This window comes from Lemur catta, chromosome 8 (assembly GCF_020740605.2).
Source record: "Lemur catta isolate mLemCat1 chromosome 8, mLemCat1.pri, whole genome shotgun sequence".
Lineage (NCBI taxonomy): Eukaryota > Metazoa > Chordata > Mammalia > Primates > Lemuridae > Lemur > Lemur catta.
The window spans coordinates 7,123,702-7,137,547 of NC_059135.1; the positions used below are offsets into that span (position 1 = coordinate 7,123,702).

Below are 13,846 nucleotides of genomic sequence, written 5' to 3' on the forward strand. Positions count from 1 at the left end.
AAATATCTGAGGAATACAGATAAAGAAATATTTAAAGGGGCATTTATGGTTTTAAAAACACTTCAAAGAAAACAAAAAAGGTTTAAAAATAACAAACTAAGTACTCGAGTCAAGAAGCTGGGAAAAGGGCAAAAAAGCAACTCTCCTTCCCCAAAAGGAATTTAATAACAAAGATAAGGGCAAATATCAATGAATCACAGAACATTATCACCAACAATAAACAGTGAAAAATAACACAACCAAAATTGTTCTCTGAAAAGATTAACAAAACAGATCTTTGGCAAGGGAGAGTTATCAAGGAAAAAAGAGAGAAGATTCAAATAATGAAAATAGAGAATGAAAAAGGATGCAAAAGTACAGGCACAAAGGAGATTTTTTTAAATAACAAAAGAATATTAAAGAGTATGAGGAATATCTATATGCTAATAAATTTGAATGAATAGTCCCATTAAATTATGCCAAAATTGGCACAGGAGATAGAGAACCTGAACAGACTAATTAGTATAAAAGAGATTAAAACAGCAAAGATCTCACCTCCCGAAAAACAGCAGGTGCAGCCAATTTTACAATGAGTTCTACTAAATTCTAATGAACAGTTAATTCCCATTTTATACAAGCTGTTCTAGAAAAATATGAAACAGTCAACAACTGACCAGGGCATTTCATAAAGCTATTATAATCTTGATTCTAAAAATCAGATGACAAGAAAATCATATAATAGATCCATTTTAACATGATACAAAAATTCTACGTGAATTATTATTATTATTATTATTGTTATTTTGAGACAGGGTCTTGCTTTGTTACCCTGGCCAGAATACAGTGGCATCATCATAGCTCACTGCAACCTCACACTCCTGGGCTCAAGCGATCCTCCTGCCTCAGCCTCTCAAGTAGCTGGGACTACAGGCACGCACCACCATGCCTGGCTAATTTTTCTATTGCAGAGACGGTGCCTTGCTCTTGCTCAGGCTGGTCTTGAAATCCTGACTTCAAGTGATCCTCCCAAAGTACTAAGATTACAGGTGTGAGCCACCATGCTCAGCCATCTACACTAATTATTACATAAGTGAATTCAACGTTGTATTTAAAACATAATAACACATCACGATTAAGCAGACTGTATCCTAGGAATGTGAGGATGGTTCAACATCAAAAATAGATTTAGAAAAGGGAAACTAGATGATAATCTCAATCAACGAAGAATGACAATCATTAAGTTCAGCAAAAGGCAAAACTGTAGACTTAACAAAAGATTCCATGGGAGAATATCTTTGTGACCTAGATACACGGGAAAAGTTAAAAATCTATAAGGTATATGATTAATTTTATCCCACCAAAATTAAGGATTTTTGTTCAATGAAAGATACCACACAAAGTTAATAGACAAATGACTAAATGATAAAATGGGAAAAGATATTTGTAATGCTAAAATTGGAAAAGAGATTATTTTAGAGAATAGATAAGAAATGCCTGTAAATCAACAAAAGAACAGTAACCACAAGAGAACAGTAGGCAAATGATATAAAAAGGCAATTTACAGAACTTAATCTAGATTATAAAAGTTAGAAACCTGGATAATCTTAACTGTTAGTAGGAATGAGAAGATATAAGAAACTTCATACATTGCTAGTGGGAGTGTAGACTGGTAATCATTCTGGCTTGCATCAGAGCCTCAGTTAATTAAGAAGTGCTCCTCTGCCTTGCTTTGCCTGTACATATTTCTTCTGAAGACTTCATAGGAAGGAATGTCTGGTCTAGCATAGGATTTGGGTCTTAGGACATTAGAGGTCCTGACCATATATTTCTACCTGATCTGACTACATTGTCCCCCCCAATCTAAAAGACAGGGAAGCAAACATTCCCACTGTATCCTTCTGTTTAACATAGGTCTGGACAAGGCTTTACTTTTTTTGTAAATTAGACTTGTAAAGTTTGGCACAAAATATTGTGCCAAAATTGTGGCTGATGGGAAATTGCTATATATTTAATTTTTAATATAATTTCTGAAGCAAATATGACTGTCTTCTGGTTGTACTTATCATCATTACATACAGTGAAGAGCTGGGAAAAGAAGAAATTTACATCTGAGAAAGAAGAAGGTTGCCAAAAGATCTGGAGAAAGGGTTCTTGGGGTTTCAGTAACACTAAAGTATCATATGGAAATAATCATATGGGTCTGTTTTTCTCAAGTAAATGGGAATATAGTTACTTTTTATTCAAGGAAAGAGTACTTAAAGAAACCTAGACAATGAAAGGGCTATCTTGGAAGGATACCATCTTAAGTGAGAAAAAAGGGGTCTTCCTGATTCCCAAAGGTGGCTTGGGCAGGCCCCAGAAGTACTAGTAATAGACCAGTTCAAATCTCAGAAGGGATTAAAAATTCCATGTGGATTCTCCTCTTCGAAAAATAGCTAAAGTTGGCCAGGAGATAGAAGTGAATGGGTCACTGACTGTATACTTTAAACTCATACTTACTCATCAGGGTACTGGTAGAGACTTGTCCGTAGGCCAAAAAACTGAAAAATATCTCTGGCAGACCCTTCTAGGGTAGAGGGCAGGAAATGTACATCACAGCCTGATTAAATCACGATCGCCAAGATTCAGAGGCCAAAACTGTTCTTAAAATTCCTGGTGATGAAAGATACAGAGCTACTGTATCACTTGGCCATGATGACTTTTAATCCTTTGGAGTTTGCTAACCAGGCAACCATTACCCAAACATTTTTAAAGCCACTTATGCAATTGATACCAAGAAAAATTTAACTGGGTTGTCCCCAGTCTCTACAAAGATGGCACATTTCTATGCTAACAACAAAGTTACTGCTTGTAAAGTGATAAAAGCTTAGTCTCAAGAGACTGTGGAACTGGACCTTCAAAAGGGGCCCAAGTGTCTGGCCTACTCTCTCTCAGGGGCTGAGGATGATGCAGACCCCATGCTGTCTTCCTCAAAGAGATTACTGTGTGGGTCTGAGATGCGCAGAGAACCTTTCTCTTAATGCAGTGATAGGCACTTGCTACAGACTAGTGGGGTAACGTGTTCACTTACCAGGGATACTGGCAGTTATCGTAAAGATATAAATGCTTCCTGGGCAAACAGGGATATACTATACATACACATGTGATATATAACATTTGCTTTAAGTAAAAAAACATGATACTAAAGCAAAAACACAAAACACTTTTGAATACAAGCATGAACTAGGATTAATAATCTACTTACAAGTCCAACACAAAGCAAAGAACCTTTCTAGAAGTCTAAGGAAAAGTTTATGATATTCTTAAGGTTATGGTTTGTTTCAATAACAAATTTCAAAACCTTAAGTAGTGCAAAAAGTACTAACATCCTAACTGTAACCAGATTTAATATTATCCTGAAAAAGAGAAGCTGGTTGAAATATCCTTAAAAACACCATGATTTTTAAAAGAGCAAATTGCAATTTTCCTAAATATCAAGAGGGCAAGAAATGAGAAACAGCCATGTGGTTTCACAAACTCTCTATTTTGAGGCTAGCAGGAAAGAGAACTCTGTACCAGGTACTGAGGGAAGGATTAAGGCTCTTCCCTCAGTCAGGGCTACTAAGAAAATAATATAAATAACAGTGGGCTAGCAAGGATGTAAAAAGAATAAGGAAAAAAACATGCACACAGTGGACTTGTAAAGTACTCAATGATATTAATATTTGCTTGAAGAGAGAGGCAGGAGAATTACAGCACTGGGTCAACAGCAGGGCTGGCATCAGAGTTTCCCAAAGGACAAAGTGAATTGCTAGCATCCAGCCCAGGCATCAATTCTGCCATCACTTCCATCCATCAATATTTCCTTGCCCTTGTATTTGTACCAACCACTAATAAGAGATCAAGGCATCTTATCCCTTCAACTTGGAGCCCAGTAGAAAAGAGGCTGCTGAGATCTGCCAAGCCCAATCACCAGAGCTGGGTTTCCACGAAGTAGTTTTGGGCCAAATACTCAATACATTTTATTAATAAAGTATTCCTTTGCCTGGATTTGTCCTGCAAATATCTCTCTTCCTTGGTGACCTTGTTGATGGAGGATTTGGCTATTTATGGTCCTGGTTATTTGCCCCTCTTCCACTGAAAATATGTGATTCACAGTACTGATGCTGTTACGATAATACACATATAGTTTAAGAAGAGGGTCACAGTATTCAACTATTTTTAAAGAAAGTAAGTAGATGGACGCGCTTGAAGCTCTGACTCGGGTGGGGTAACGGCAATATATGTAACCTAAACATTTGTACACCTGTAATATGCTGAAATTTAAAAAATTTAAAAAAATAAATAAATAAAAAATAAAGATAATATACTCTCCCCCAAAAAGAAAGTAAGTAGAAACATTAGGAGGATGAAATTTCAAGGAATAGCATCCAGATGGAATTAGCTGAGCCCTGACAGTGAAACCGCTAGTTATTTAAGTATGTCACAAAACAAGAGGAAGCTGGGTACCCTCAGGTTAGTGGTATCTGGTGGGGCAGGCAGCAGTACCTGACAGAGGAAGTATAGCCTCTCCATTCAAAAATAATTTCAATGTTGGAAATTCTGAATAAGTACTCCTTGGCACCAAAAAGGGCACATGCTTTCAGAAAATGCTCTCTGCCTCAGGTCACCATCTCATCAGCAATGGAGAGAAACAGGGTAATCCTTCTGTAGTCATTTCCTAAAATCACCTCCAGCTTTCTCTAGGATGTAGGGAGGTATGCTCACCAGTCCCTACAACAGGCTGTCTGCTGAACATCCTCCTTTAGTAATCTTCTGGCGTTTTTTCCAGCCTTTCACGGGGACTATGCCAGAGACTTCTTCCTGATAACAAAGCTTATTATCTAGTTAGCCCGGCCAGGTCAGTATTGCTCAATAGTTTCCATTTCACAGTATACATAAAAAAACTTAGTTTGGCTAGAAAACATACTCTCTCTACTTAGAACCTCTTAGAAATCTAAATGTTGAAATATTCAAATTGTAACTGCTACTTTCTCTTAAGTTTCCTAGAATGTGGTCAGGTAGGGACCTTGGTCACAGCTCCTTGCTCACGTGTTTATAACTGATTTTTTTCTGCACCCAGAGGACCCACACTCAGATTTCAATCAGAGAAAATAAGACTGGCCTTCTTAAACGCTTAGAATCAAAAGACTTTCTAAAGATAATCTGCTTCTAAAATTTAGGGTGATCCATGCCCACCACCAATGACAGATATACTTTTAAAGGTACTGAACTAAAGCAAAACCAAGGCCAAAAATTAAGAGCAAAATTAAGTGCTTTTTCATAAGGATCTTAAAGACCGGTTTAATTCTGTTCATGTGAACCACAGGGTGTGATTGAGCTCACTGCAGGAAATTTCAAGGTTAACTATCAACACAACTCAAAGCTATTAGGAATGTGGCAACAGCAACCACTGCCCACACAAACCACAGGCAGCACTTTCGTCCCCTCTCTCCTAACCAGCAGTTATAAGCCTGTCAAAGATCCTCCTTTTCTAAAATCTGAAACAGGTTGGAAACCGGAACAGACCAATTGTATTGTGTGATTTATTCTGTAGCAGAGAGACAATTCCGATATTTAAAACAGTTTACTAAAACAAAATGTCAGGTAGTAGTCTAGTACTCACCTTTTTCATGAACACCAACTGAGAGCTTCTTAACACCATCAACCAGCAAATTCTGTGTGTTGCCAGGTCCATCTTCTAAGTCACTATCATCAAATTGAGCCTCTATAATGACATCAGGACTGTCATTATAGCTTTTCAGGGACTGCTGAGGGAGATGGTGTCCACAGAGCTCCTCAGGGAGATCTGATTCATAGGCAGCTTCTGTTTCTTTGTCATTGCTTTCTGGTTTAATTACCTGAAGAAAACAGAAAAATTCTACTAAATCACTGGGGGAGAAAAAAAGAAAGAGCAGAATTTCCTTTTCTAAGGAAGAAACTGCACATTCAGAAGCTGACATCAGGTAGTTTGAAAAAGGAGATTTATTTTCCAGATGCATAGACTACCTAATGGACATAATCAATCCAAGAAGGCCAGGCTAACAGTCAGCTCTTCAAGATGCCCAAAATTAATGTCATATCCACTTCTCATTTTTCTGACCTTCATTTTCATCTCCTCCCTCCCAAAGCCTGTGAATACCAGAAGTAGTATCATGCTGCTTCATAAGGGTTCATCATACATGAGCAATTAGGATGTCAGGGAATGATAAAAGAACTCAACAAAGTACAAAGTATGTCACTGTGCTCCCAAATAAAACCACAAGAATACAAGATGAAATGGAAAAAACAAAACTAAGTGTGAAAAAGAGTTTATAAAATGTTCTCATAAAAATATGAAGCCTTATTTCTCCATTTTGAGATATGAAATCAGTATATTATAGCACACAGACTGATGGACATTTATACTAGCAATAAGAATGATGCAAACAGGAGAAAAGAATCCAGATACTAATCCATTTCATGAGTTTGTCACATGACCACACTCTTTGACATCTATGAGCATTATATTAAAATACAGCAGGTATTGTTGAGTCATTTAAAAAAAACTGCAACCCTATATGTAAATCTGCCCCATCCACATTAGCAAAAAAGACAGCAGCAGATTTTGTAGGTTCTAGATGTTACTTGGGACACCACATCTTTTTCTAAAAATCTATTTCTGGATGAGAAATCTATGTACAATTTAAACAAATAATTAAAATTAAAATATTAATATATATGTATACATATAAATATAAAAATTGAATTTGATCACTACTTATTCCTTTCATTCTTTCAAACAAATATTAGAAGGCCTACCCCATGCCAGGCAACTTCAGTGAGGCCTACATTCTAGTGGGGTGATAAATAGTGAACAATTTGTTCAATCAACAAATTATTATGGAGTACCTTTCACAGTGCCAGGCACTGTTCTAAGTGCCAATGATGTAGCAGTGAACACAATCAAAAGGCTACAAGTGATAAGTGCAATTAAAAATATAGAGAGAATGAAGAAGCTGGTTAAGAAAATAGAGAACAAAGAGAATGAGGCAGTTTACCAGAAGGGTGGCTGGGGGAGGTCTCTCAGAGGAAGCAACATTTGACCAGAGACCCGAACCAAGTGAGTGAGTTTCTCTAGCAGTTTCGCCATGTGTCTATATTTGACAAGACTAATATTTTTCCGAGTTAAACCTAGAGGTTTCAAAGTAGATACCTACCTTCAACAAGCTAGATTAGTGTTTGAATTAGATCACATAAAGATCTTACTTATAAAAGATCTTCATTTTACACAAGGCAGAAAAAGTTATTAAAATAAATCTTTTCCAAAACATTTTAATGCTGTAGGCTCCAATTAACATAACCATGCCCAGAAAATTAATATTATAATATCCACTCAGAAAACCAAAGCAAACTATTTCAAATATATTAACAATCAGAATATAGACTCTAAGAATATATATCCAAAGTTTTGAAAAAATTGACTTCATGAAAATATAGTAACAGAAAAACTTGTAAACAATAGTTAATTTTTCTGAGCAAAATTGTGCCTTTTAGTGAAAGTTTTTAAAAATTTGGTATCTAATCTCTGAATATATTTAATGAAATTTTCTTTGAATTTTTGCTGTTTTGACTCTTGTCAGATTCATTCATTTGTTCATTTATTATTTCTATAAGAAGTTTAAAAACAAAGTTCTTTCTGTTTGATAGTAAAAAAAAATGTTCAACTGGCTAGGCCAGCAGTCTCCAAAAAGATTTCCTCAGGCCCCTTCCTGCAAGAGCACATGTGAGTGAAATTACAGCTAGGGCAATAACTTGTTATATATGTCGAGCATCCTTAATCCAAAAATCCGAAATGCTCCCAACTCTGAAACTTTTTGAGTGCCAACATGACACTCAAAGGAAATGCTCATTGGAACATTTCAGATTTGGGGTTTTTGGATTTGGGATGCTCATCCAGTATAATGCAAATATTTAAAAATCCTAAATCCAAAACACTTCTGGTCCCAGTATTTTGGATAAGGAATACTCAACCTGTACAATTAGGAAACCAGTGCTCCTCTTTGCACTTCTGCCTTGTCACATAAGTCCTAGTTTCATATCTGAACCAAAGTAGATCATTCAAAAGACAGAAAATTTACTGATGAGTTATAGAGGTAAAAGAATTTGATATTACTCAAATCAGCAAACATTCAGTTTCCTTAAATGTACCTGGAAAATTGAACAATATTTAGGAACATCTACCCCTGACTATCCTCAAAGAACTATCCCAACCTTGGGCATTGTCGGAGCAGCCCAAGCACAGGCAGGAGGCATACGTGCATACCCTGTGTCTAAAGCATGCTGGCTACAACACAGTCTGTGGTCTGTTGTTTTTTTCTATATCATCCCCACAGATACTTCATCTCAGAGAGAGGGGAGTTGAGGGCAGGTGGTAAAAGAAAACGACTCACATGCTGGAGTTAGACTAGCAGGTAAAATGTAGTCTCCTGGAAAGATACTATGCAAAGAGCCCAGGCCTTTAGTTTCTATTATGCATTTATTTCTGCCACTAACCATTTCATGAAGGATTTGGTTCCCACAGCCCATGGAGAAAATATTACAAGGGGAACCAGAATTCTGACTGTATACAATTTGAAGGCTGAACTGCCTCACAATAAAAGGTAGTCTTTCTTTGTATGTATGTATATGTATGTGGGGAGATACGTGCGTGCGTGTGTGTGTGTGTGTGTGTGTGTGTGTGTGTATAAAATGGGAATTCTATAATCACCATGATTCTGCCTGCCTACTTATTAAGAATTATGCTTTGGCTCATGCATACAAAGTTTAAGCAAAAGCCAATGGGAAGAGAAGATTAATGGAAAGTAATATCCATAACACAGCGAACTTAACTGTATAAAAATTAACTCGGTTTTGACTTTGTGATAATCTCTGTGGTTTAGATTACCTACACGCAAGAACTAGTGTTTTAGGCACTAAATTCATTCAAAACTGTGCAATTAAAATATAAATTAATCTGTTATGTTTTTAAAGCATTACCATTCTATTTTATTATCCCAGTACACACATCCATCACTATCCTGTCTCCCCAACTAGAATATAGGTTTCATGAGCACAGAGGTTATCTATTTTATTCACTGCAAGTAATTAGGAAATGACTTGTTCAGAGTTTATCTTCCCTGATAAACTGTAAACTCTATGAAGTGCCCATGGCTGGGCTTGGCATACAATAGCACTCAAGTCTCCTTTGAATAAAGAACCAGAGATGGCACGCTGCAACTAGTATCTCCACATATCTAAAATCTATCCATCTCTCAAGACCTGCTCCAACTGGCTTGGACTTTCTATAATCCAGAATATACCACATAATCTTCCCAACTCCTCCCCATCCCCCCACCTGCCCCAGGCAAGAGTAATACTCTCTCTTTTTTTTAAAGTCCCAAAGCAGTTTATCTGCACCTCTTCTGCAGCACTTTTTCTTTACTACATGAGTTTATCTATGTATATGATTTATCTCATCTGCTAAGAATATCTGCTCACCAACTGTATTTTATACATTTTTGTATATTGTACAACAACTTCCATAATCAATCTAGCTGTTCAATATTTGATGAATAAATAGATGGGTAAATGGATAGAAGAATGAAAAAATGAATATAAAAGATTATCAGGATGCAAGAGAGCTTTCAGAAAAGTTTTCAGGCACAAGAGTATGTCAGTTAGAAACTAGTAGCCCAATTTTCCTTGGAATCTATAAAGAAAATTTCTTCTGCGGAGTTTCACTTTGAAAAAGTTGAAAAGTCTAATTCAATGGTTTCAACTTTGAAAGCTAGCAGATACCTCTGAGAGCTGTAAATCCTTCCTCTGCAAAAAAACCTACATGTCTACAAATAGATAGAAAATACTCTATAAGAAAGTACAAGTAAGAGAGTAAAGGGCCTGGTGCTGAAAGATACCACTACAGGTTGATCAATATTTTGGAGAGCTCTGGGCTCAGAGTGAAAGAAGGGATCCTAAGGAAAGGACCTATATCAAGGACCTGGTTAACTGAGGACTTAAATAATTCCTCTGGTTCCTCCACAGACCTGAGCAGGTGAGGCAATTGACTACACTTATATATTCCAAGCACATGCTGCAACTGGGATTATTTCCGCCTTGCAGGTTTAGTCTAGTCTCTGGAGGACAGGACAGAAACAGATTAGAGAGGGAGTCAAATCGCTGGGTCATACAGAACTTCTTCACTTTCAGTCTTTTTCCATGAACAGGGTAGGATGGGCATCACGTAAACCCTGATAATAAAAATAAAGAGTGAAAATATAGACAGATATAAATTGGGGAGTATGAAATAGGATGAAGTAAAAGTGTCAGCTATAGCTACTAAAAATGCTCAAGAAATAGCACACTACAAAACTTATTAATTTTAATTTTCTTGACTCCCTCCACCAGACACACATACTCACACACAGAAACTTCTGTCAGATACACCCTACAGTTCGTTTTACCAAGGGCAGATCTGTAATGTACTTACTGTTTCCTTTTGGAAGGTAGACTGGGCGACAGAGTGGCGTGGCAGTGTGCTGAGAGGAAAAGGTAATCCCCTTTCTCCACTAGGCAGCAATTCTTATGGAAGACAGAGAATAGCAACCGGGCCTCTGCAGCAAGTAGGGGCAGGGCAGGGCTGGGCCCAGGGACCCAGAAAGACGAAAAGGGATAAATGATACTAAGGGGCAGCTGTGAGAAGCTCACCACTGAGAGGAACATAGTGGAGGCATAAGCCCAGAATCTTGAGTTCAGAGATACAAGAGACATAGAGAAACCCTTTTGGAAAAGGAAGCTGCATGTAGCCTGACTTCTGTGCTTTAAGGGGAACACAAGCCCTGTGTTGGCAGAGAAATGGCAAAATGCCTTGTAGAGTTCTACTTCAAAGATAGGAACATTTGCTGAGTCAGAGATACTATACAATACTGTGAGTGGAAAATAGCTAAAGGAAGATGCTAATCTAAAAAGCTGGCAGAATTTTAGAAAATGATATATAAGAAAATATGTCAGAACATATGTTTTAAACATACACAAAAAACACTGGCATAAAAGAAAATGATAAATTCAACTCCATTAAAATCTTCATTTTATCCTAAGATACCATACAAGAAATTTTATAAGATAAGCCACAGAAGTGTTCATATCCAGAACATACAAAGAACTCCTATGGATCAATACAAGACAGATAATCCAACAGAAAAATGCAAAAAGGGCTTAAAGGTACTTCACAAAATAGAAATGACAAACAGTCAATAAAGATGGAAAGGTGCTCTGCCTCATTAATCAGAGAAATGCAAATTAAAAACACAATGTGATATCTCTACAAACCCACAGATGGGCAAAAACTAAAAATCCTGACAATACAAAATGCTAGCAAGAATGTGCAGCAACACACTGCCAGTATGAATGTAATCTGGTGCAGCCCTTTGTAGAACAGATCAGGACTGTGAGGTAAAGTAGAAAAACAGATCCACTCAACTCCCCAGCCCTGGCTTATTCTACTACACTACCCTGCCTCTCTCAGGATTTGGACACATGAAAAAGAGAAGTCTAGCTGAGAAAAAACATATATGCAAAAGCAAACAGGTAAGAAAATGCAAACTGATCTTTAGGAATGGCAAGTGATCATGCAAATGCACAATAAGAGTGAGGAAAGAGGATGAATAAGCAGAGGTGAACAGCCTTGGATGCCAATTTAATGAGTCAGGTCTTTACTGCAAAGCAGAGAAGTAGGGTGAAATGGTTAAGAGCACAAATTCTCCAATCAGCACAACTGGGTTTGAATAATGGCTCTGCCACTTACCAGCTACACTACCTTGGAAAAATTACTTAATCTCTTTGAATCTTAGTTTTATTATCTTTGATATGGGGACAATAATCTTAACTGAGATAATATATGAAAAACTCTTCACATGGGTGCCTAGAACACGGTAGGAGCTTAATAAGTGAATGATTTGACAGTAATAATAAACTCAACAGGGAGCCTTTAAATCCTGTAGAACAACTGAAGGGCAGGAGAAGGAAGAGTCAAAGGTAATCAATCACAAGACTCTGAACTCAGATAACAAAAACAGAAAGGTAGGAGCAGTTCCACAGGGGGGTAAACAAATGTAGTCTTGAGACCCAGAAAATCAAAAAGGATGAGGAACATCCAGGAGGCAGCTGGAAACGTAGGTCTGGAGACTGGAAGAGTGTATTGGAGGACAGAAATCGAGACTACGGAGTTAGCCACAATGGGCTGGCAGTTAAGCAAAGTTGTCCAGGACCGTCTATTGAAAAGAGAAGCTGAGGATAGAGCCCTCAGAAAATACTCAAAGAGGATTCAACATAGAACAAGAGGTAGTGAAGTAGAGAGAATTTAAATACAATTATGAATATGTAAATCATAATAAAACAGTAAGGTTTTTTATTATATTATGACTCTTCACATTCATATTGCACAATCTTCCCTGTGCTTTTACACACATGAATTGATTTGATGCACATAATGACTCTGGGTGATGCACAGGAGAATAATTATCTCTGTCTCCCAGAGGAAGAAACAGGTTCAGATATGTCACAATCCCACAGCTACTAAATGGCAGAGTTGTGACATGGACACAGGTCTAGGGCTCTAAATCCAGTGCTCTTAGTCCTGGATACTCCGGAGGAAATCCCCCATTGGAGTTGAAGACATACATTCAGAGTGAACTTCACACATAACAGTGCCCACCACTGACAAGCATTGCCTCCATACCTTTTGTTTGCCTGGCAAATACTCCATCAAAATTCAAGATACAGCTCTTCTGTGTGCTTCTCTGCTAACCTCCCTCTCTGCAGAAATGTTAGGTTGTCTTCTTCTGTACCACTGCTCGTCCTCTGCCATTCTTTCACTATAAGGTTCCTTGATCAGGCTATATTTCATTTATCTGTTTGCATGCACATTTCTCTCTTCCACCAGACAGCAAACCATGTCACATTCATTTTTATATTTCCCAGAGGCTCCCACAATGCTTGGCACATAAAATATGCTCAATAAATATTGGTTCCCTTCTCTGTTCTTCTGAAGACTTGAATCAGCTGTAATAGAGGCACTTGCAAAAAACAAGAAATGAATAAAATAACTACCAAGTAGAAAGCGTCCACTAAATTTAAATGCATGCCCACATGATACTACATGATACTGCAATGTGTCCTCCATTAACTGCAATGTGTCTGGAAGCCAAAAAATAGTCAAGTTATTTCATCAAAATTGAAACTTATCACCATAAAAAGCAAATATAAATAAATGCAAATAAATAAAATCAGAACACATTGAAATAATTTTTGAGAGTGCTATTTTAAATTTTTTTAAAAGAGTAAGTCTACATTAGTAGTGGAAAATTCTGTTTCAGCAAATAAACTCTATAACCTTCCCCTTGGTATACTAGAGCTTTTCCAAAAGATTCATATATACTCATGTTCACAGGCACTTCCTGCTGAAAGGGCTGTTGAGAACTGCATCTGCTGACAGCATCTGTGCACAGGAGAGAATGCCCTGCCTACCCCACTACCTGAGCCTCTGATTCAGAGCTACTGCAAGTCAGGAAGTCCGGCTGGGAGCTGGTTTTTGTTTCTTGGCTCCTCTGGCTGGGCTTAAGTGACAGCACTCACTTGCCACCCATGTTTTAACAAACTTTCAAATCCCTTAATGGCACACTTGGGACAAAGTACAATACACTATTCAGGAAATACCTTGGAGCCAAGAAAAGCAATTGATATTTCTACAGGGAGTTCCTGACAAGCCTTGCCAATAAGCTTCTTTCATTATAAAATATGACCATGGACAATATCATTTTAAAGACATATTTAC

The 13,846-nt window shown here is 37.4% G+C and overlaps 1 protein-coding gene across 5 annotated transcripts in view; it reads right to left on the minus strand.

Annotated features, from left to right (window-relative positions):
- The window catches only part of DIS3L2 (DIS3 like 3'-5' exoribonuclease 2), a 307,510-nt gene that overhangs the window by 209,091 nt on the left and 84,573 nt on the right, over positions 1-13,846 (minus strand). For all 5 annotated transcript variants that reach the window (XM_045559637.1, XM_045559638.1, XM_045559640.1 and 2 more), the window contains one exon: positions 5,624-5,858. In XM_045559637.1, the coding sequence (XP_045415593.1) occupies positions 5,624-5,858 (235 nt within the window). The remainder of the gene's footprint in view (positions 1-5,623; positions 5,859-13,846) is intronic.